Source organism: Puma concolor, chromosome C2, assembly GCF_028749965.1.
Source record: "Puma concolor isolate L17-30 chromosome C2, mPumCon1.1.hap2, whole genome shotgun sequence".
NCBI lineage: Eukaryota > Metazoa > Chordata > Mammalia > Carnivora > Felidae > Puma > Puma concolor.
Window position 1 is genome coordinate 154,646,089 of NC_141675.1, and position 21,894 is coordinate 154,667,982.

The 21,894-nt window shown below is 50.0% G+C and overlaps 1 protein-coding gene across 1 annotated transcript in view; it reads left to right on the forward strand.

Moving 5' to 3' along the window:
• The window catches only part of PCP4 (Purkinje cell protein 4), a 61,703-nt gene extending 48,711 nt beyond the window's left edge, over nt 1-12,992 (forward strand). The window contains exon 3 of the mRNA XM_086676007.1: nt 12,581-12,992. Coding sequence (XP_086532133.1) covers nt 12,581-12,708 — 128 coding nt within the window. The 3' untranslated portion in view covers nt 12,709-12,992. The remainder of the gene's footprint in view (nt 1-12,580) is intronic.
• Nucleotides 12,993-21,894: the final 8,902 nt, after the last annotated feature.

The following is a 21,894-nucleotide window of genomic DNA, read 5'->3' on the forward strand; positions in this document are numbered from 1 at the left end:
TCGTCTGGTCCATAGACCTCTTTTTTTTTTTTTCAACGTTTATTTATTTTTGGGACAGAGAGAGACAGAGCATGAACGGGGGAGGGGCAGAGAGAGAGGGAGACACAGAATCAGAAACAGGCTCCAGGCTCTGAGCCATCAGCCCAGAGCCCGACGCGGGGCTCGAACTCACGGACCGCGAGATCGTGACCTGGCTGAAGTCGGACGCTTAACCGACTGCGCCACCCAGGCGCCCCGTCCATAGACCTCTTTGAGCCTCACTGAGTCTGGAAGGCAATCCATCTGGCTTAGCCCCTTCTCTCTCTCCAAGGGCAACTCCTCTGGAATGACAGGCGAGGGGAGTCCGCACACTCAATGCGCTCAAGTCAGGTTTCTGAATTAATGAGGTGAGCTGCTTCTCTGAGGCTTCTTGAAGATGTCCTGTAATTGTGATTGCATTTTCTTTCGTTTTAAGCCTGGAGACCTTTGTCAAACTCTCCATGGTGCTGACATCTTCAGAATTTAATCCTTTAAAACTTGGAAGCATAGCAGCTAGGGGCAAACGATCCCAACAAGATCCCACCCTTCTGAAATGGTAAAACCAGGTAATATAAAGGAAAGGAAAAACCACTAATATTCCAAAGCTCCGGAAGAAGAAAAAATGGGCCCGGAGCAGAATGAAGGGTGTCGGCTAAACCCTGAGTGAGGAAAACTCACGTTCCTTTCCTATGTGTTCAAGCATTTCAAGTTGCATACTTTCACAAGCTGGAAGGGGAAGGCACAAACCATAAAGTAAGAAAGCCTGTGAGTAATGGTTGGCAAAAGTTGCCGAATAGAGATATTTCTGTAAAAATCCTGAGGTTTTATTTGTTTATTTGGTTTTTAAAGTTTATTTATTTTGAGAGAGAGAGAGAAAGCATGAGCGGGGGAGGGGGGAGAGAATTCCAAGCAGGCTCTGCACTGTCAGCACAGAGCCTGATGCAGGGCTTCAGCTCATGAACCATGAGATTATGACCTGAGCTGAAGTTGGACACTTCACCGACTGAGCCACCCAGGCGCCCCCAAATCCTGAGGTTTTAAAAGTATTAAGTGCTGTAAAGGAATGGCTATCCATATCAGAAATTGGACAGATGTACACATCAGAAGAAAAAGCATATAGTTAAGGGGAAACATAGCCATACCATGCACGGTGATACATATTTGAGTTTATGTTATCAGCCTGAAATGAATTAAAATGATTATGTGCTTTTATAATATATGTGTAAGTAGATGAGGTTCATCTACAAGAAGCTGAAATCCTAAAATAGCAACAGCTTAAGTAATAAAGTTTATTTCGATCTCATATAAAAGGTATGTACTTGAGGGCAGTCAGTGCAGTTTCAAGGAGCATCAAACATTTGTATTACTTTTTGCCATTCTCAGCAGAAGACTCTTAATTCAGGGCCCCAAGTGGCTGCTTGAGCACTAGCCATTGCATCTGCATTCCAGCTAGCAGAAAGCAGATAGGAATAAGAGAAAAGGGCAAAGACTGTCAGCTTTCTCTAAAGGAGATTTCTGTTTTCCTACCCACGTCACATCAGCCAGAACCTAACACCCAACAGCAAGGAGGCTGGAAACCTCTGGGTAATTCTGGGTAATTATGTACTCAGCTTTAAATCAGGGGTTGAGAACTAAGGAAAAGGGGACAGGTGGAGGCCAGGAGCAGACTCGGCCACGATACATTTCTGCTCACGGAGTTTCTCGAGCACTTACCTATCTGGCTGGCTTGCTTGGAGGGCTGGTCTAAGGTGATGGATGGCTCGTTTGTTCTCCGTCCTCCCAACCTGCCTGAAGTCATTTTTCTTTGTCAGCATGTGAAGGAAGGCAAACTGTGGCTTTTCTGAGGGGGTTGCTGTTAGGGAAGTTAGCTGCTGTTTCCTGGGAAGGAATTGTCATTCTTCGCACGTGCTCAGAAGAGGAAAGAGACACTTCGTGTGTTATCCTAAAGGGCTCTCATTTGCCCACTTTATTCAGGCGATTCTCCAGTAAGCACTAAAAAGTTTCCTATGCGAATGAAATGAAAGCCTGCTCTCCGATCCCTAAACACACAGGGGGTGACCCCCTTTCCTTACAGAACGCCCCCATCCTTCCCCTGCCCCCATGTGAACTAGGTGTGCCCACAGCAGATGATGGCACAGAGAATAGAATACACTCGTGTAGATTCAGTAGAAGGGGCTTATTACAGGGTATCAGCGCCTTACAGCATTTCTGAGCGGCAGAGACCCCAGCCCGTCCCGTGCACAGCCAGAACAGTGCGTCCAGAAACACCCAACCGCATGCAAGTTTTTCCGGCAGAAGCCTCACTGGGGCGTAGACACAGGCCAGTCGATGTCCCTGTGGCTGCCCTGGAGAAACCCGATGCCTCTGCCTCTGTGCTTACCAGCTGTGGGGGCTTTCTGTGTTTGTTTGCCAACCCCCCAGGGCTCACTTCTGCCTTCTCAGATCCTGACACCTTGCACCTGCCTCCTGGCCCTAAGCCTGGGGAGGGGGCGGGGGGGGGGGCGGAATCCTACTTCCGGGCCATCTGGGAATGGATTTCTTCCAGCTTCTCAGCATCTGTGCTGGAGGGAGTGGGTGGGAGGAGAGGGTATTGGGGGAGCCAGTCTGCGTGCAGGAGCCCTGCACTTGTAATTGTTCTTTATACATCACCAAGCAGGCCTGTGCACACTTTCTCCTTGTCCCTCTAAACATCTTGAGAGGCCACCAAGTCTCAATTCCTCGTCGTCCCCATTTCAAACATTGGGGGAGCATTTGAACCTCAGCAAGGCCAATCTGACCACATTCTTCACTCAGTTGGAATTGGAATTTGAGCTCTCCCCGGTATAGCTCTCTCATCATACCTCATCAGCCTGTCTTCATTTTTTTCCCCCTAGAAAATGTAGGCATTTTGTCTAGTGCTATGGGCTGGTGCCCCCCCACCCCCCAAATTCATATGATGAAGCCCTGACCCCTGGTACTTCAGAACATGACTGTATTTGGAGACAGCATCTTTAAAGAGAGAATTAAGGTCACAACTGATTAAGAACATGACTGGTGTTCTTATAAGAAGAGATCAGGACACAGACGCACACAGAGGGGTGACCATGTGAGGACAGGGGGAGTAGGTGCGGTCGGCATGCCCAGGAAAGGGGCTTTAGAGGAACAAAACCTTGCAGGCACCTCAGTCTCAGACCTCCAGCCTCCAGGTTGTGAGCAAATGCATTTGTATCGTTTAGGCTGCCAGCCTGTATTGCTTTGTTACGCAGCCCCAGCCGACTAATACAACGAGGAACAATTTTGCCTTTCCAGTAGAAAAGTTAGTGTTTTCAATGATATTTATATCTTCTTGTTTGTGCTCCTCCTAAGCTTAATGGGTTTTGGGGAAAATTTGATCTCAGCAGCACATATGGGCACCCATGTGATTACTTAAATGCCCCGGCCGGGTAGTCATCTTATATAAGCAGGGTGCATGGAGGTAGGGGCCGGGGCAGCCGCGTAACTGAAGCCGAGGGCTCAGAATCTAGAAGTAAGCCGTCATTTTCAGCCGGCCAAATTAGGCTTTGCATTAACAACAGCCCATTTTGAATAATGGAGACTGTGGGTTTCCGAATGCCTCTATTTTAGGACAAGAGAGAATTTCCCGGTCTTGGAGAAAAAGCTGTAAGTACCAGAAAGGTGCTAACGTAGTGTGGAAAGTTGGAAGAAGCGGGAAATGGGTGTTTATCCCGCGTGAGAACACAACAGATGCAGAAAGCCCCCTCTCCGGCTGCTGCTAATGCCTGACCTTGCCCTTGCTCATTAATCTCCGCTGCTTAGCCAAGACCTGGAAAATTGCAATTCTCCGCACCAGTGGCCCCTGTTCAATAAATCCTGAGCCAGTGGGCAGGAACGAGAAACGGCTTGGAGCTCAGAGCTCTGGCCCTGGCTTGCTGGGGTTCCATGCTCCTGCCCAGCCACGGTGTGGGGGGAGCTGCTCTAACTCGGGACGAACTGGCTTTCCCCCCAGCTTTTGAAAGAACATGCTGTCATTGTTTTATTTTTTCTTTTTAATTGTCATTTCATAAGATGGATGTTTGATGCTAGCATTTGTTTGAACTAGGGGTACAAATTTATCTTTATTTTTTTTGGGAGGGGAGTACGTTATCCTTCCTTAATGCCAGGTGCTTTGTTCTCTGGGTAGGAGTTTGATTCAGCTTGAAGCTTGAGGGATACAGTTTCTAATCTTTGCTTGGTTTTCTGGCTTGTCTCTTTGCTCTCCCTGCCTCGAAGGCCTGGGTTTGTGTCCTTAGGAAGGAAGCCACCCTGGCTGTCCGTGACCAATAGGTAGGTGGCCCCCGTGCGGGAGAGGGCGGAGAGCCCGCTGAGAGGCCCTGGGAGCCCACAGTCGCCCTGGATCAGTTAGCTTAAGTACATCAAGGGTAACACAATGGACAGGTGTTAATTCTTTCCAAGTTACTATTATACTTTGAAAGAAGGTAGGGCATTCTAAAAACCTTAGTATTCTAATACCCCATTTGCAAGGCACACTTAGGTTAAGTGGCTGTTATTTCTTTATGGTGTGCTAAAACCTAGGTCCTTTTATAGTAGGCTCTGAGCTGCATCTCCTTAATCAAGGCAAACTCCTACTCAGGACACTTACATCGAATTTACTGCTTATGCGCAAATTTCTGACCTACAGGATTAGGACTTAGGAGGTAATTTGTTTCTGTAAAATAGCCCTTCAAGTATGGGGAGTTATATCTATGTAAATGAGTGTGCGTGTGTGCGTGTGCAAGCCCCTGTGTTCACGACTTATTGCTAGTACCTCTAGGCAATGACTGTACATCATCATAAACTCAGGAACAAATGTATTTAAGAGTTCTTTCGATCCAGCATGGGGGTTAGTGTGATATATTTTTGAACGATGCTGAATTTCAAACTTTTAATCAGATCCTGGGCTGTCACAGGATCCAGGAATAGATCTGTTATGCTCTGGATGACTACGTGTCTGATAATTTCTAAAGAATTTATGCTAATTATTTGACGTCTGCGACTTAGATTGCAAATGCACGGATGGGGAATAATTCTTCAAAACGAGTTGTTTCTTGGCAGCCGAGGGCCCCTGCCACCCCTCCCTCCCGGGCAGATGGGTCTTAGGCTATTTTTGGGGACAGGCCTCCTCCCCCAACCCTGTGTCTTTCCCAGACGCCTTACCTGACCTTGTAACACACACACACGCACACACGCACGCACGCACATTGTATTCTTGGAATTTATAAAATTCCATTACTTATTTGTGCATTTACCTTTTTATTTTCTGTCTTCCCCCAAGACAGCAGGGTTTGGGGCTGGTTCTTTGCTCTTTCTCTCGGCCTCTGGAACAGTGATGGACCCACACTAGGCATTTGAGACCCTTTGCTGAATGATGAAATTCGGTGTAAATTCCCCCTGGACTGCCCACTAAACAAGCAGATTTTGCAAACTGGTTGACTGCATCATGTGTTTAACTTGGACCATTTAAGATTTTCTTTCCCCCTAAGCAAAATGAACTGCTCCGTACAAACGGCTGTCATCTTGGCCTCTAAGAATCTGAAAGTAACCAACACTGCAGATTAAAAACAAGATTTGGAGCAAGACTGGGCTTCCGAATCAGCCCTTCGCCAGCACTCACAAGGTGATCTCGGGAGAGGCACATTATAGTCACTGCCCCTTCGTAAAATGGGGACAGTGGACATTTCCTGCAGCTCTTGAGGAGACAGAAGCCAGACAAGGGAAAGAATACAAAGCTACTTTAGAACCTATAGAACCCAAAGTTAGGTTTGGTGTTATAGATTGAGTTGTGTCCCCCCAGATTCATATGCAGAAGCCCTGACCCCCAGTGCCTCAGAATGACACTGTATTTGGAGATGAGGACGTTAACACGGTGATTACTTTAAAACGCGGTTTTTTACCCTGTCTGACCCATGTCCTTCTAAGAAGGCGAAGAGACGCCAGACCATGTGAGGACACGGTAGGCAGCCAAGGAGAGATGTCTCAGGAAAAACCAAGCCTGCTGACATGTTCGTCTTGGACTTCCAGCTTCCAGAACTGAGCGAGAACAAACGTCTCTCATCTCAGCTGTGTGGTCTGGGCTACTTTGTAGCAACCCTGCAGCCTAACACAGGTGCTCGGTAAGCACCTGCTGATGGGCCGTCGCCCTGACTTGATGACCACTTACTCTAGCTCTAGTTCTGCATTTACTAGAACAGATGCACGTGGGCCGCCTGGAGGGCTCAGTCGGTTAAGCGTCAGACTGGCTCAGGTCACCATCTCACGGTGCGTGAGTTCGAACCCCACGTCGGGCTCTGTGCTGACGGCTCGGAGCCCTGGAGCCTGCTTCGGATTCTGTGTCTCCCTCTCTCTCTGCCCCTCCCCTGCTCATGCTCTGTCTCTCTGTGTCTCAAAAACAAATGAACATTAAAAAAAAAGTTAGAATAGATGCACGCAAAGACAGGATCGTAGTATGTTAACCCATTTTCCCCTTCGACAGATTTTCAGGGCAACAGCAGAGACTTGGCGATGTTCATTCGGGATTGTCTCGAACTGGTATAGCTCCTTCCCTTTATATTTACGATTCTCTATTTTACATTTGCCATCAAATGATCTGTAAAAGAAAACCCACTTCAATCTATGAGGGAGGACCCGTTTAATGCTCACTGAAGAGTGGCTCTTATTACCATGACGTCTTAGAACGGCTACCTGACCGTCCCTCTTATGACATAATAAAATCCAAAATAGCAGGCCTACTTCCTATCTCGGTGTCTGCAGGGAAAAGGCAATATTTCAGGAAAATAGCGTAAGAGATATCCACGGCAGTGCAGAGTCTATCTGAATAGCACTGGGTTGTTTCCTGGGGAGGGGAGGTCGCGGCAGCACTGAAACACGAGGCTCCTGAGCCTGGGGGAGCGTGATCGCTCACGTTGCTGGCCGTCGGCTGGGCTCTGTGTCGTGTCTTGGTGTGTGATGAGGTTTCTGCCCAGGGAGAGAAGTCTGGTTGTTTGGGACTGTTTTGCGCTGTGCTCCTTGCTCTGAGAGGGAAGTGGGGGAGAGAAGATGGGTGGACGCACGGATTGAAGAGGGGGTAAATGGAAGAGAAGGTGGATAACAGAGTAGACAGTAATGGCCCAGGACCCTTACCTTTGAGACTAAGGCTGCTGGGTAATGAGCTGGCAGAGCTGGGTGAAACCTGCGGGGGTTGGGGTCTCCTGGCCCACCTGGGCTCACAGGACGTTGCAGTTATGGGGGAGCTCGTGAGCTACACGGTCAGAAAGTTGGGTTCCTTCCCCTTCCCCAGGGGAGTTGCTTGCTCACCACTAGCTTTTTATATGAAACCAGCTAATTGGTATGAATAACCTCTTGACCGTTCCCCCGGCCAGCCTCAGAACTTCTTCACGGAGGGACGCACAGAAACGATAAGATTCCAAACCCCAGACGCACAGGAATAACAACGACCATGCAGCAGCGGGCAGGTTACAGAGTGTTCTGGGGGGGATACACTGCTCACTCCGGCTGGTGGAAAGCCGCTGTCAGGGACGGGGGTGGGGGTGGGGTGTCACCATGGCTTTTTGTCTGCTCCCGGCAGTGGGATCCTAGAGAAACATGTCAGGGAGCCCACCCGGCCCAGCGGGGAGCAGGCGCACGTCTTTATGAAGGGACACGTGGAAGAATCCGGGAACGGCTGCAGGGTGGCCTGGAGATGAGAACGGCACACGTTTGCCAGCTGCCATTTAGATCTACTGTCCCTCCCGAGAGAGAAGCCTTGCAGACGAGGGGCGGGCGCCCGCAGTGCCCCCTAGCGACGGAGACTGGGCACTGCAGGTTTACGTTTAATCAGCTGAGTGTGGGCTACACCTGTCTTTTGGTACAGCCTCTGGGCCTTCTGCTGCCGAGCGAGGACGTGAGGCGACAAGCCCAGCAAACGCCTCCTGCCATCCAAGAGGCTGGGGAGGGCCTGACCCCTCGGCGCCGCCGCTCAGACGCACGTGATGGCCGCGTGGCCGGCCCTGCTGGAAGGCATTCATTCCCTTTGCCTCCTCATGAGGTCCCAACAACTGAAGGTCTGAGCGGGTGCAGGGCCTGGTGGCTGGAAAGCCGTGTGACCGCCCACACCCCCCTCCACCTGCTTTGTAGCTCTGGCGTGGCCTGCTCAACACCACTCACTGGGCCAGTGCTTCAGTTTGCAACATGGCCTTGACCTGCACAAAACACCAGTGGCTGGGTGCAAGTGGCTTTTAAAGATGACTTTACCTCTCCCATTTCGGAGATGGGCAAACTGAGGCCCAGTGAGGCGATGAACCTTCATGAGAGTCACAGAGCAGTGGGACATACCCCCAAGTCACTCTACCTGGACCCACGACCCCTGCTTCCGGCAGCTGCCTCACGGGACCAGGAGGACCTGAGGGTTGGGAGGGAGTCAGCCTTAGCCCAGAGAAGGCTGGAGGGCACTGCCTGCCTGAGGCTGCTTTTCCTTTATTCTTTGGCCAGGTGCTGATGCCAGGCCCTGTTCTAGGCACAGAGCCCACCCAGAGCTCACCCCTGAATGCCTGTGAGTCCTTCTGTCTGCCCAGGCCCTGACCATTCCCTGCGGCAAGCCCCCACCCCCCACAAACGATGCTTCCTCATGTCACTCCAACGTGGCCCCATTTCCCAACTTGTGCACAAGTCATCCGTGGACGGTGCCCCTCAGCTGGCCCCCTGGAGACTTTGCCGTAGCGCCTCCCAGCCTCCCCCCTTTCGAGTTCAGGTAGAAGTGGAGAGGAGACGGTTACCGCTGAGGGCGACCGAATCGTGTAGTCCTGAGATAGAGGCAGCACCGGACAGCGGCCTGTCCTCTTCATTACCAGACTCACTTGCAATTAGCGGTCACTAACTGAACACCTACTATGTGCTGGCCCTGTGTGAGCTTCTGGAACAAGGCGGATGAAGCCCCTGACCTCATGGAGCTCAGGCTGTCGTGGGACGAGGGACCACAGAGCAGGGGGGAGAGAAAGAACAAAGTAGTGATTGCGTGTGAGGAGCCATAATGTGGGGTGCAGGGCTGGGGTGTGTCGGCACTTCCTGTCCCCCCCCGACTCCACCTCCCCCGCAGACGTGGACCAAATCCTCTCTCCGAGCAGCAGAATAGGATCCTGGTGCCGACCCCCAAGCGATGGGGAAGGGAGGCGCTCACACAGCCACCTCTGCCCTGTTGCTGTCCCCATCATCTGGAGGGTGGGAAGGAGAGCTTCTGGAGCAGCTCCGTGACTCGGTTTCTCCAGGGCTTGAGGCTTGCAGACGCGGAGTGGCCCCGAGGGCTGTGGTGCCTCCGGAAGCCCTCCCCCCACCATCCCTCGGCTCCTGCCGAATCTGGGGCGCTCAGAGCTGTGCCTTCCTAGTCTCAGGACCACACGGATCATTTGCATCATTTGCAGTGAACCCTGTGGCACCAAATGTAACTAATTATTCCTTCCCCACGGCATTCTGGGCCCCCCGCCCCCGCTTTACAAATCTCGGTGGAAGGAGTAAGATTATCAGACCCTCCCCAGGGGATGCTTGACTCGGCCAAGTAACCATTCCTGAAATAGTCATGCTTTCTTCTTTAAACGTTATAATATTTTCCCAACTAAGGAGGAATGTATAAATTACTTTTGGCTGAAGATATTAGTTTCAGACGAGATTGTGAAATTTATTTTTACGGCCCATCTTCACAGTCTCGTGCAGCTCCTAAATATACATCATTTTCCACACCTTCCTTTGTCGTTTGCCAAAAAATAATATTGCTGTTTTCTTCATTATTGTTAAGGGGACGGATGAGTCAGGCCGTTCAAAGGCTTCAGGTTGCAGTGTTTTAAGACCGAAAGGCCTTCCACGTCCCCTTAGAGGAGAGCTGGTCTCCCACTTTGTGATCACCACACACCAGATGCTGGGGATCCTCGAGGAGAAAGAGGATGTGGGGACCTGAGCCGTCTTATGACAAATCCTAGGGCTGAAGGTCTTATCACCGCTCTGGTTGGTGCAGAGGGTCCATTTCTGGGAGCACGTCAGCTGCAGCGGGTCACAGCTCAGGTTTGCCAGACACTATCCCATCCCGGGCTCATGCGATAATGTTAATGGAACACGTTTAAGGTCCTGACATGAGCCTCAGGGAACTCCTGCCCCGCCCAGAGGCCCTAATCTTAGTAGATTTCCTACAACGCCCTTTGAGATGTGAATGGCTACTCGATGCAGCACAAGACAAACCCATGTGTGCCTCCGTATCATCTGGGCTCTTGTGGGTTCGAAAAAGATGGCCCCCAAATATTCCCTGGACACTGGGGCTCTTCACATTCCCTGCTGTCGTGGACATCGGCAGCCAATCTGGGATCGAGGAAAACAGTTGTACTGATTGAGGTCACAGACCAATCAGTCTGGCAAGGCTTGCAAAGCCAGTGGCTTCTCCTCCCAGATAGAGTTGAGATTGGAGGGATCTAAGCAGAAAGTGCTTAGTCTCTGGTAAAATTGACAGGAACCTGCTGAAGGGTTTGCAAAGGAAATGTCACATAACCAGATGCACTTGAAATAAGGGGCAACTCATGTATATTTATATTCTTATCTATGTATTATCTATCATCTATCTACCTACCTACCTACCTACCTACTATATCTATCTATCTATCTATCTATCTATCTATCTATCTATCTATCTATCTATATCTATTATTTATCTATTATCTATCTATCTATCTATCTATCTATCTATCTATCTATCTATCCGTCTGTCATCCACCTAAGAGAGAGAACGAGCAGGCAGGGGGGAACAAACCTGGTTCACTTGAAAGGAATCTCATATCCTCCACTTTGTCAGGGTGCCGCCTGAACATTATTATCCAAAGTCGCGGAGAGAGGAGGTGAGGGAATGGATGAACTCAGTCTGCCTGGTGACAAAGTCAGGAATAGAACCCTGTCCCTGCTACCTGGCTGGGGCTTTCTCTCCTTCCTCAAATGCCCCTAACATTCCCGTTCCAAGCTGGATGAGCCCAGCACACTGCTGGGCTCCAGGTACAAGTGCAGGTGGCAGTGAGGTGTGGTGGGGTAGGTCGTGTCCCCATTTCCGCCTCGAGCCAACTCTAGGGCTTTATTCTGCACTTCATCTGTGGACAGAGTGGTTGAGTCTCAACTTTGCCTGCACCTTAGAACCACCTGAGAGCCTTTTATAAAGTAGGGCTGTCTGGTCCTCCCCCAGGGCTACTGACTCACTTGACTTGGTTTTGCCACCAGGGTCTCTTCCTAGTGCAACCCCGAGTCTGGAGTGGGGCCCAGGGCCTGTTTTTATATATATATATATATATATATATATATATATATATATATAATAATGTTTTATTTATTTTTGAGACAGAGACAGAGCATGTGCAGGGGAGGGGCAGAGAGAGAGAGGGAGACACAGAATCTGAAGCAGGCTCCAGGCTCCGAGCTGTCAGCACAGAGCCCAACGCAGGGCTTGGACTCATGGACCTCGAGATCATGACATGAGCCGAAGTCGGACGCTTAATCGACTGGGCCACCCAGGCGCCCCTAGGCCTGTATATTTTTTAAAAAGACGCCTTGGGGCACCTGGTCGGTTGAGCGTCTGACTTCGGCTCGGGTCATGATCTCACAGTTCGTGAGTTCGAGCCCCACGTCGGGCTCTGTGCTGTCAGTGTGGAGCCCGCTTCATATCCTCTGTCCTCCTATCTCTCTGCCCCTCCCCAACTTGTGCTCTCTCTCTCTTTGTCTCTCTCTCAAAAATAAATAAATATTAAAAAAAGATTTAAAAATTACCTTGGCAATTGTGATGATTAACTTTCATCAGATTGAAAGAGTTGTAAAGATTCTTCCCTTTTATGACTGGAGGATTTTATTTATTTATTCGTTTTTATATTTGGCTAGAAGTCAGCTGATGTTCAGCACAAAAGCCTGTGTGTTCACTTTGCTTTGGCTTCTATCCTATTTTCTGTGATCATTACTGTGTGAATTAGTTAAAGCCTTCTGGCATAGCAAACACACCACTAAGTGTACCTCCTTGGAACAAAACGTAAAACCTGTGGAAGTTTGGCCAAATTGTGAAGGTCAGATGGGGTCATCCGTTGGCGGCTATGATGAAGACAGAAGTCCTAATCCAATCAGCAATGTCATTGACAATGCAAGTATACACAGAAACCCAGTGACTTTAACCCGGAGTTCTTGTGAACGTCAGTCGTCCACTGGGTCAATATCTGTGGCACTATTAAAACCGTATCTCCGTGAGGCAGCAGGGAACAGTAAAAACACAGCTAATATTTTTAACACTATGTAAAACGTGGCCACGAGACCCAGAAGAGCAGGTACAGAAAATGTCGGACAGGTTGGGACTGTGTTCTTGAGTTTTGTGGTCTCTGGCAGGTGTAGCGTTGGGGCAGCCAGACAACAGCCCGTTCTGGGCTCTGATGGGGATCAGGACCCCTTGCAAACCAGGGGTCGTGTGTGTGGGGGGGGTGGTGGGTGTTTGCTTCACGGTGGACGGACGGCTGTCCGCCTTCCGGCTCTCAGCTCAGTGACGGCCTGATGCTTGTGTTTTCTGTTGTTACAGACGGGCAGAAGAAAGTTCAAGAAGAATTTGACATTGACATGGATGCGCCAGAGACAGAACGCGCGGCGGTGGCCATTCAGTCTCAGTTCAGAAAATTCCAGAAGAAAAAGGCTGGGTCCCAGTCCTAGCGGGAGAGCCCCCTCCTAGTCTTCCAGAAGACACCGAATTCAACCATCATCTGTCAAAGAAATTAAAAGAACAACACCCTAGAGAGAATTCATCTGCACACGATACACACATGCACACCCGACCTGCAATGCATGTACAGAGACCCGTGATATTTATTCCCTGATAGGAAGGTGTAGACAATGCAGCTGTGAGTGGCTTCATCTCTGTTGATCTCTAGTATCGTTCCTCCTGCACCTGTTTTCCTTGATGTTGTAATAAAATGGAGTTACGAAGTGTGATTAAAGTGTCTGCTTCCTCTCTCCCTTTAGATTAACCTGGGAAGTTACCCAGAGCTAGAGGTGCCTGCAGGGCAGCTGTCTGTGTTCTCCATCCCTTAAGAGTTGGAGCTGAAACACGGTGCTTCTGTGAGGAGGCTTTCTGTGGGAATGAGACGTCCGCTCTTTGCCATACCTGTGTCATCTGGAGAGTGCGTTTTCCTCTTCTGATGGGAGTGTCAAAGAGTCAGCAGCTTCCCAGGGGAATTATGACTCACCCGGGAGAACGAGAAGGGGGTGGGTGGTGCATCAGCATTTGGCGTGTGTCACTCAGGTGTGCTCAGCAGGTGCGTTTCACAACTCCAAAGGGGACGCTCCCCACTTCCGCCCCCGCTGCGGCCGTTCTCTCTGCACCCGTGTGGCTCCGTGGGGAAAGGTGGCCCTCTGGTCTCCCCCACCTCCCGGAGCTCCTCACCCTGTGATGTGCTACTTGCTAGGATCATTCCCAAGACCTGCAATTTGGAGAGGCTGTCTGGCTTCTCTCCTATCACATATCTTCCCCTGAGGACCTTGCAAGTAAATGGTTTCACACGCCCTGAAGGGGCTCCCCGGCCGGGAGGAGAGGATGGTCCACAGGGCCAAGAGCAGGGGGTTGGATGCTTGCCTTGGGGCCCCAGATGGCAGGAGCCCTGAGCTACTCAATCTTGCTGTTGTTGGAGCTTTGCCAGGTGGGAAGCTGGTACAGAAGCCGAATCTCATGTTCAGCATCCTGGGGTGCTCGGGGAAGGCACGATGTACCACCGAGGGCCATCCCATCTCCCTGCACCAGCTCCTTCACCAAGGATCGAGTTGGAGCACGCAGAATGGTGGAAAGAGGAGAGACAGGGCTCTGTGTGCCTGCATGTGCTCACACTTGTGCCTGGGAGCGTGGGTGTGAAGTATGGTGGGAGCAGGCATGGTGACGGCTGGGGGTGGGGCCCATGCTGTGCCTCTGGCAGGGCTCACTTGTTGCCACAGGTGTCCGGACCGAGAAAGACGGGCATCCTTGGGAAGATGCACTGCTTCACAAAATGCACCCGAAAGTGTGTCTATTGTGTTTGGTGGGGAGATCCCTCCTACTGGACAATTTTCTGCGGCTGTTGGAGACAAGACAGGGCTGGGCTCTGGAGTTCCTCTAACAGGTTTCTGATTAGATGAGTACCCAATCAGATCACGTCAGTGCCGGCAACCAGCCGGGGCTTCCCGGAGCTCCCGGCAGCCAGGGACTCACTGAAAACAGGACAGCAGGTTGGGGGGGGGGGGGATGACTGAGAACAAGCTTCCCGAGACAGCAGGGGAAAATGCCACAGAAGTCCTAGGGGCTGCTGTGTACTCTTTATGGAGGTAAAGAAAGTTGGGAACATAATTCAGTTGAATTTCTTTTATGTCCTTCTGTGCTCTCACTGTCCCTTTGTTCTCTGAATATTATCACATAAAGGGAGTGGCCGCCTTACTAAGCGTGTCTAGCCCTGACGGCCGGCATGGGTCTCCTCCAGCTCTGATTCACCTCGAAGCAAGTCTGGTTTTACAGTTAGGATGCTCCCCCTAGAGGGGACTCTCCATGGGAAGCTGGAGAATCTAAGGAGTGTTCTTCCCCAATGTTCCAAAGGGATGGGAGGCACTCCTCAGTAATAATGGCCCATTGGTGAAGAAAGAGGAGAGGGGAGGCGAGAGCTCTCATGTATGGAGAGACCCCTAAATGGTCCCGATACATAGGGTACATCTGGGTTCCTTTGAGCCATGGGAATGAATTTAATTCTTCACTTCCCAGGTAGATTCATAAAAGTGTCAAACTCCAACTAACAGCAAGGGGAAGATTCCAAATGTGCCCCCCTCTGCATGGGAATTGGGTATGTGTAGCCGATGGCTTCCTGGAGCAGGTGGAAGATGTGGTTTATGGCTCCAGGCTTGGAGGAACCTTCTCTTCCCGTGGGCCGCAGTGTTCATCCCAGAAGGGAGGAGGGAACTTCCTCAGGGTGTGCCCAAGCAGGAGTACATAGGGTATCAGCAAGCTGGGACATCATTAATTCAACTTCATTCCACACATATTTAGTGGACTCCTAGTACATGTATGCACCAGGACTGTGGCTGTGCCTTGTCAAGGTGCTGGCAGGCTGGTGGGGAGGAAGCCCAGGTAAACAGATGATAAAACGGAGAGATTTGTGCTGTGGCAGAACATAGGTAGGGGCAGCTTATCCAGGCTTGGAAAATCACCCAAGTCTCCCCGACGAACTGCCACCCCAGCAATGATGGGAAAGATTATGGGAGTCACTAGATAAATAAGGTGGGTGGTTGGGGTTGGCTGGTGGGGAAGGGTCTGGGCAAGGCCCAGGAGAAGGGGATGGTCAGCTTTGCAGAGGCTTACTGGATTACCACATCCCAGCCCAGGGCAGGTGGTTATGTCACCCACACCTGGGCAGGTTAGAAGGCAGGACCCAACACTTGAGTCTTGGAACTGGATTCATCTTCTATTTCAGATTGGCCGAGTGCAGACAAGTTACCTATTTAAGCAGCGCTTTTCCTGACCATCAAGGTGATGATAAAGTGTACTTGGAAAGGTGGATGGGAAAATGTTAGAAATAAAATACTTGAGTGTCTGGCTCAATGTAGGTGTCCAACATATGAAAGTCAATAATGACAGAGCCATGTGGTAAAGAGTTCATCATTGCTTCCAGCAGCAACAACCTTTTTCCTAGCTCAACCCAATGCAGAGTTCCACAGGACTCCACTACTCTTGGTGACAGCCAGTTGGGTCAGTGATGGGCACCAGACCCAAGAAGTGGGATCAGTCAATCAGAATACTTCTCTTGTGAGTTTGAGCTAATGGTCATGGTACTGAGCTAATTAAGGAGAAACAGATGTTGAGTTGGGGGTCAAAGCTAGTATTGTGGCAGGTAAGTCTGCAAGAAAGCTTTCCACAAAAAAGCACCCCCCCTTTTTTCAAGAAGTAGCAAAAAAGCCCATTTGGAGAGAGACACAGGAGGGCGCCAAGAGGAATTTGAGAGCCAAGAAATATGGGCCCGCGAGAGACAAAGGGTAGCTTAGGTTGAGTTAGTTACTTGGTAGCAATGAGTGGAAACCCATTCACACGAGCTAAAAACAGAGAACAATTCAGGTGTCACAGACGTCCAAGAATAGAGCATCCAAGATGTCCAAGAAAAGAAGAGAATGCCATGGGCAGAAGAATGACATTAAATTTATAAATAAACTGGGCACAGTGGGGAAAGAATTGACATCTTTATATTATTATCTTTATAGCATTTTATGACTTTCAGTAGACTTTTACAGTTTTTTTCATATGGGTCTTTTTGTTCTATTTCCAGATATTTCATGGTTTTTGTTGTCCTTCTAGATAGTATCTTCGCCCAAAGTATTTTCTAGTTGATTTTACTGTTATCTAGGAAAACTACTGACATTGTGTATTTAACTCTGTAACTATTCATCTTATTGAACTATATCATATCTTGTGGTTTTTCAGTGGATTCTTTGGGATTCCCTGGTAGGCAGTCCTATCATCTGCAAAGAACGATAATTCGTGTCTTCTTTCCCCCAGTTTTTAGCTTCTTTTTTTTTCCTTGTCGTCCTGATACTTGATTCTTGTATTTTGAGGGAGGCTGGGGGGTTTGGTCAGCCTCCAGTGACAGTGACAGACCATCTCATGAGGTGTGGTTCTCCCAGGTCATCTGTTTTGGGTCCACTGATTGTAACTTCTTGGGACATGTAGTCTCGAGTCCTGCAGTCTTTTTGTCATACCTTTGAATAAACACATTTTGTACACCCTGATGATTAGCCTGAATGGACAGGTGGAATTGTAAGGGGAAGAGTGGAGAGGGGAAAGCGTTTAGGATTGGAGCTTATTTAGGGTTTGTGTTTCAGGTGAGGATTCACATGGATTGCACGTTTAGGAGATTTCACTTGATTCAACTCAAAGCATAGATCATTGAGGTGGGGTCCCTTGGTCAGTCTACAACGTCCACTGTCTTAGCTCAGGTTGCTATAACTAAATACCACAGACTGGGGAGCTTAAATAGCAGACATTTATTCTCACAGTCCTGGAGGCAGTAAGTCCAAGATCAAGGTATCAGCTAATTCAGTTCCTGGTGAGAGCCCTTTTCCCGGTTTGCAGATGGCCTCTTTTTTTGCTGAGTCTTCATATAGTGGAGAGAAAGAGACCTCTGGTGTCTTTTCTTCTTATAAGGGCACCAGTCCCACCATGGGGACCCCACTGTCATGACCTCACCTAAACCCAATTACCTCCCAAAGGTCCCACCTCCTAATACCATCACGTTGGGAGCTAGGACTTCACCATATGAATTCGGTGGGGGGGGGGGGGCACACAAGCATTCAGCCCATGACATCCACCTTTGCAGAAGCAGGGATGGGCAGTTCTCCTAGACATCAGGGACTGTAATGTGATCAGACTGAATAGCGCATTGGATTTTATTCATGACCCTGCGGATTAACTGCAGGGCTAGAATTTGTAGCCACTGCCTGACACTATTTCCTCTCAGTTGCTGCTTTGAGGTTGGCTCTCCTTCCCTCATGGCCGTGGCAGTGGACTCCATTCGGTGCCACATTGCCCTTTTGGAAGTAGTGTGTTCTTTGCTAACAGATGCTTAATTGAATAAGAATTAAGGGTGAGTGAGACATTGCTATGCTTTCTGTGACCTCCCTGGGAGGCAGGGATAATGATGGGTTTGGCAGGGCCCTATCAGGCTTCCTGAATAAAATAACCAGGGACTGTGAAAACTGGAGCCACTAACCTTGTTCTCTCTCTGCCCCTTGCCCTGTAAAGCTGATCTGAATATGAAGATTTTCACCCACACCCCGTCCTGAAGCCAACCATTCTCATTATTTCTGTGTGCCTGTTCTGCAGGGTCTTGGCCACTTGAGCGCTTTCAAAGATGCCATCCCATGAGTCACGATTGCTCACAAAGGATGGAGAAGTTCTTCTCTGATAGAGGTTTTTGAGCTTTGGTTGGGAGTCTTTCTTCTAGCCCACAAAACCCAAGACTCACTTCCTAGCCCACCTATAGAATGAATGGCAGAGCTTCAGTTAGAAGCTTCACTTGTCCTGAGTCCTTGACTCGTGGAATGGATTCCAGTGCAGAAACACCTAGATACAGATGAGACCACACAGTGCAGTGTTTGATGAGACCGGGAGGGGTCTGCACCTTCCCTGCTGGGTTCTGCATGACTGCACGTCCCCCTCTGGTGCAGCCACAGCCACCCATGTCCCGGACCTTTAGCCAATCCCTGAGTTTAAAGCAATCACACAGCGTGTGTCCAGCCCCAGACAGGACGGCTTTGGCTGACTGGTTAAGTGTTGACTGGTAGAAAGAACTCATGGTGGGGAGAGAGCCAATGCCTTTCCACACCCGGGTAATTTCAGCAGTCACCCTTCTGATTTCTCCACTCTGTACCCTTGTTCCTCTTTCTAATGCATTCCTTTATGTCAGCCCGTCATTTAAGAACGCAGATTGAATCATGTAATCTTTTCCGTGCCTTCCCACCCCCAAACTTAAGATCTTTCAGGGCTGCACTGTGCTCTCAGGATAAAGCCAAATTCCTTGACGTGACCTGTGAAGCCCTGCATGGCGCCCTTTCCCCTCCCTTTCCGGGGGTTTCTGTTCCGCAGGGGCACGCCTCCCACATCAGCTCCTTTGAGTCTGCTCATCTAGTTCTGAGCTGACATGCTACTTCCTGGAACAGCTGAGATACAACTAACTACCGTGACAGATGAATCCCCAAATCCTGGAGGCTGCAGCCCATAGAGTTTTATTCCTCACTCACGGCAGAGTCTGATGCAGGTGTTCTGAGTCACGGCTGTTCTCCACGTGGGAGATGGCAGCCAAGGTTTGTAATGGGCCAGACCCACAGGTGACTCACATCAGTTCCACTGCCCAGAATGCAGGCACGTGGCCACACCTGTTTTAGGGAAGCCAGGAACGTAGCTACCCGTGTGCCCAGGAGGTGGAGGAAACAGGCTTGGGGGGACGTCCTGTAGTTTCCGCCACAAGCCTTCCTGTCCCATCCCCACCCCACGCATGAGGTCCTGTTCTAAATGGCCCTTATTGCAGCTTTAATCTCGCACGTGTTTATGTGATTCTTTGATCAAGGCTGGCCTCTTCCCCTCAGCTCCGTGAGGTCAGGAACACTCATTTTATGGGTGGTTTAGTTGCTTGGTAAATACTCACCTTGCGAATTAATGAATACATCCGAGCCCAAGTGTTTTGCATGTGTGGAACAGAAAATGTCTCCCCCGACATAGTCGAGGGCGGAGGGACGTAGAGAAACCCTGTGCTTTCATTCAGTGAGCAGCCAAGAAAGATTGTGATTTGGTCAGAGTTCAAAGTCAGCCTGTAGTCTTTGGTTTTCCATTTTCCTTTCTGACGAGGGCCTTAGAAAGCCAGCCTGTTATGGATTTTCTTGTCATCCCACTTTACGGCGACAGACATACAAAGAGTTCAGGACAGATGGGCACTGAGGCAAAGGCATGTTTGTAGGCCACCTCTCTCCTGAAAAAAGCAAACAAATCCCCAAGCTTGTGGTGGCTTCAAGGACAAGAGGGTTCTCAATACTGCAGATCCAGGATCCTGGCTATTATACTTTTTCTCACGTCATTCCTTCCATACAGAATGGAGCCCCTCCTTTCCACTCACCCTTCTGGGGAGAGGAGACCTCCCCGGACTATGATCAGCGGAGCCAGGATTTGGCCTCAACTCAGTGACTACTATCCGTGTTATCCTGTGGGAATTATAACTTCTTCCTGCCTCAGTCTTCCCCTCTGTAAAGTGGGTATAGTAAGTTCCCAGCAAGGAAGGGAGGAAATGAAATCTTTTCCATATGTCAGCCTGAAGCAAGATGCTGAGCACTTCATGTGTATTCATTTAATCTTAGCAATCTTAGAAAGATTATACCCATTTTTCAGATGAAGATGTTAATGTATTAAGTCTGAAAGAGGATAAAGAAACGCTAAGGTTATGCAGCCAGTGAGGGAAGAGATGGAATTCTTACCCAGGTCTGACTTAAAAGCCTGTGGTCTTTGACATCTACATCACCCGGTTTGAGGCACTAAATACCAATGCACCTGTGGTTAATGATATTTCTTATCCACATAGGGCACCGTTCAGGTTCTATAGTCTCCAGTGACGCCCATGGTGCCTCCCTCACCCATTCAAGGCCTTAGGGGGTCTTCTTGACTTTGAATTATGACAGTGTTGGTGGCAGGTAGAACAATGGCCTCCAAAGATGCCCACAGTCTAGTCCCCAAGACCTGTGGTTATGTTCCATTACAGGGCAAAATGGACCTTGCAGATGTGATGAAGTCAAGGGTCTTGAGATGGGGAGGTTACCCTGGTGGTCTGGCTGGCCCGGTGTCATCACGGAGTCCTTATCACAGGAAGATGGGAAGGACGTGTCAGAAAAGATAAGGCTACGGGGGTTGGAGAGATGCCCTTGGAAGGCGGTGGAAGGGCTGAAAACCAAGAAGTATGGGCAGCCTCCAGAAGCTGGAAAAGGTGAGGAAGCAGAGCTTCCCTGGGGCCTCCAGAAGGAACTCAGCCCAGCCAAATCCTTGACTTTACTCCATAAAACTCATTTTGGACTTCTGACCTCTACAACTGTTACAGTAAATTTGTGTTGTTTTAAGCTACTTGCTTTCAGTAACTTGTAGTGGGAACAGGACACTAATACGGTGGTGTTTTCCTGTGCCTTAACACTTGGTGTGGTCTCGTCACTTTGCTGTGACCAGTGCGTTGACTATTACCGCCCTAGCTGTGGAGCAGCTAGGGCGGGGGAGACCACGGTTTATCCCTCTCCATAAGGACACTGCAGACACATAAGAGGGGTTGAGAAAAAAATCTGTTGGGTCCAAAACCATGGCCTAGTGGTGAGGCCATTGAGATGGGCAGCAGATCACCGTGTCACTGGCCCCGGCTCTGGGGATAGAAGCTGCACAACTTCACACTGCAGCCTCCTTGGTGGGACCCCCTCAGACAGGGAGGTGTTGATGCTGGGAGAGAGCTGGCAGCATTATGGGGTCCGCAGCTGGTGGGGCCAGACTACTGCAGCTGGACTCAACACACAGTGGTGTCAGGCCTTGGGGGCGGCCAGCATCGGCTGTCACCACCGATTACCTCGTGGTTCAGGTATAGCCCAGGCTCTTTCGCGTGATTCGTTTGCAACCCAAGCCAGCAGGCTCTGCAGCACCAGGCCCTGAGCCAAGCTGATGAACACAGCGGCCGCAAGAATGGTTTTGCCGCTGCAGTGCCGTGAGCGGAGACGGAGCAGGTGCAGGCCCTGTACCACCTGGAATGTTCCTCCGGTGCACCCATCCTCCCAGCCCCAAGCGCTGAGCAAAGGAAGATGCGTATCTCTGTCATCATCCCGGTGTAGATTAACAGTAGGTGAGGCAGACAACTTGGGTAGTTTGACGACCTCCTAGGCGGGCGTTCAGGGGTGCGGGACCTCCATGGAGCTGCTTGTGGGGTAGCTGGGCTTGGCTCTTATGATTGTCTGGGTCTAAATGGACAAAGGCGTTCTCCAGCTCCCTGATGAATGGGCGGGCTCTCAATCTAGCCCTTACTCGTTATAGCTCCTTCTGTGCCTCCGTGCTCATAAATCAAAGAGCGTTCAGTCCCACAAACCGCTGCAGGGATCTCACCCACCCCCTGAATTTTATAAACAAATAAAGCAAAGCTCGGAGAAATGGAATGGCTTGTCTGTGGCCGCCTGGCCAGGCCCCGGCCCAGAGCCCTTCAGGGATGGTGTGTCCCCAGACAAGGTTAGCCCACAGACAGGGCGGATACAGCCCATCTGACCTTGCCATCAGACACATGAAAGTGCACTGTCCCACATCCTAGGGACCCCTTGCTGGCCAGCTTGTACAAC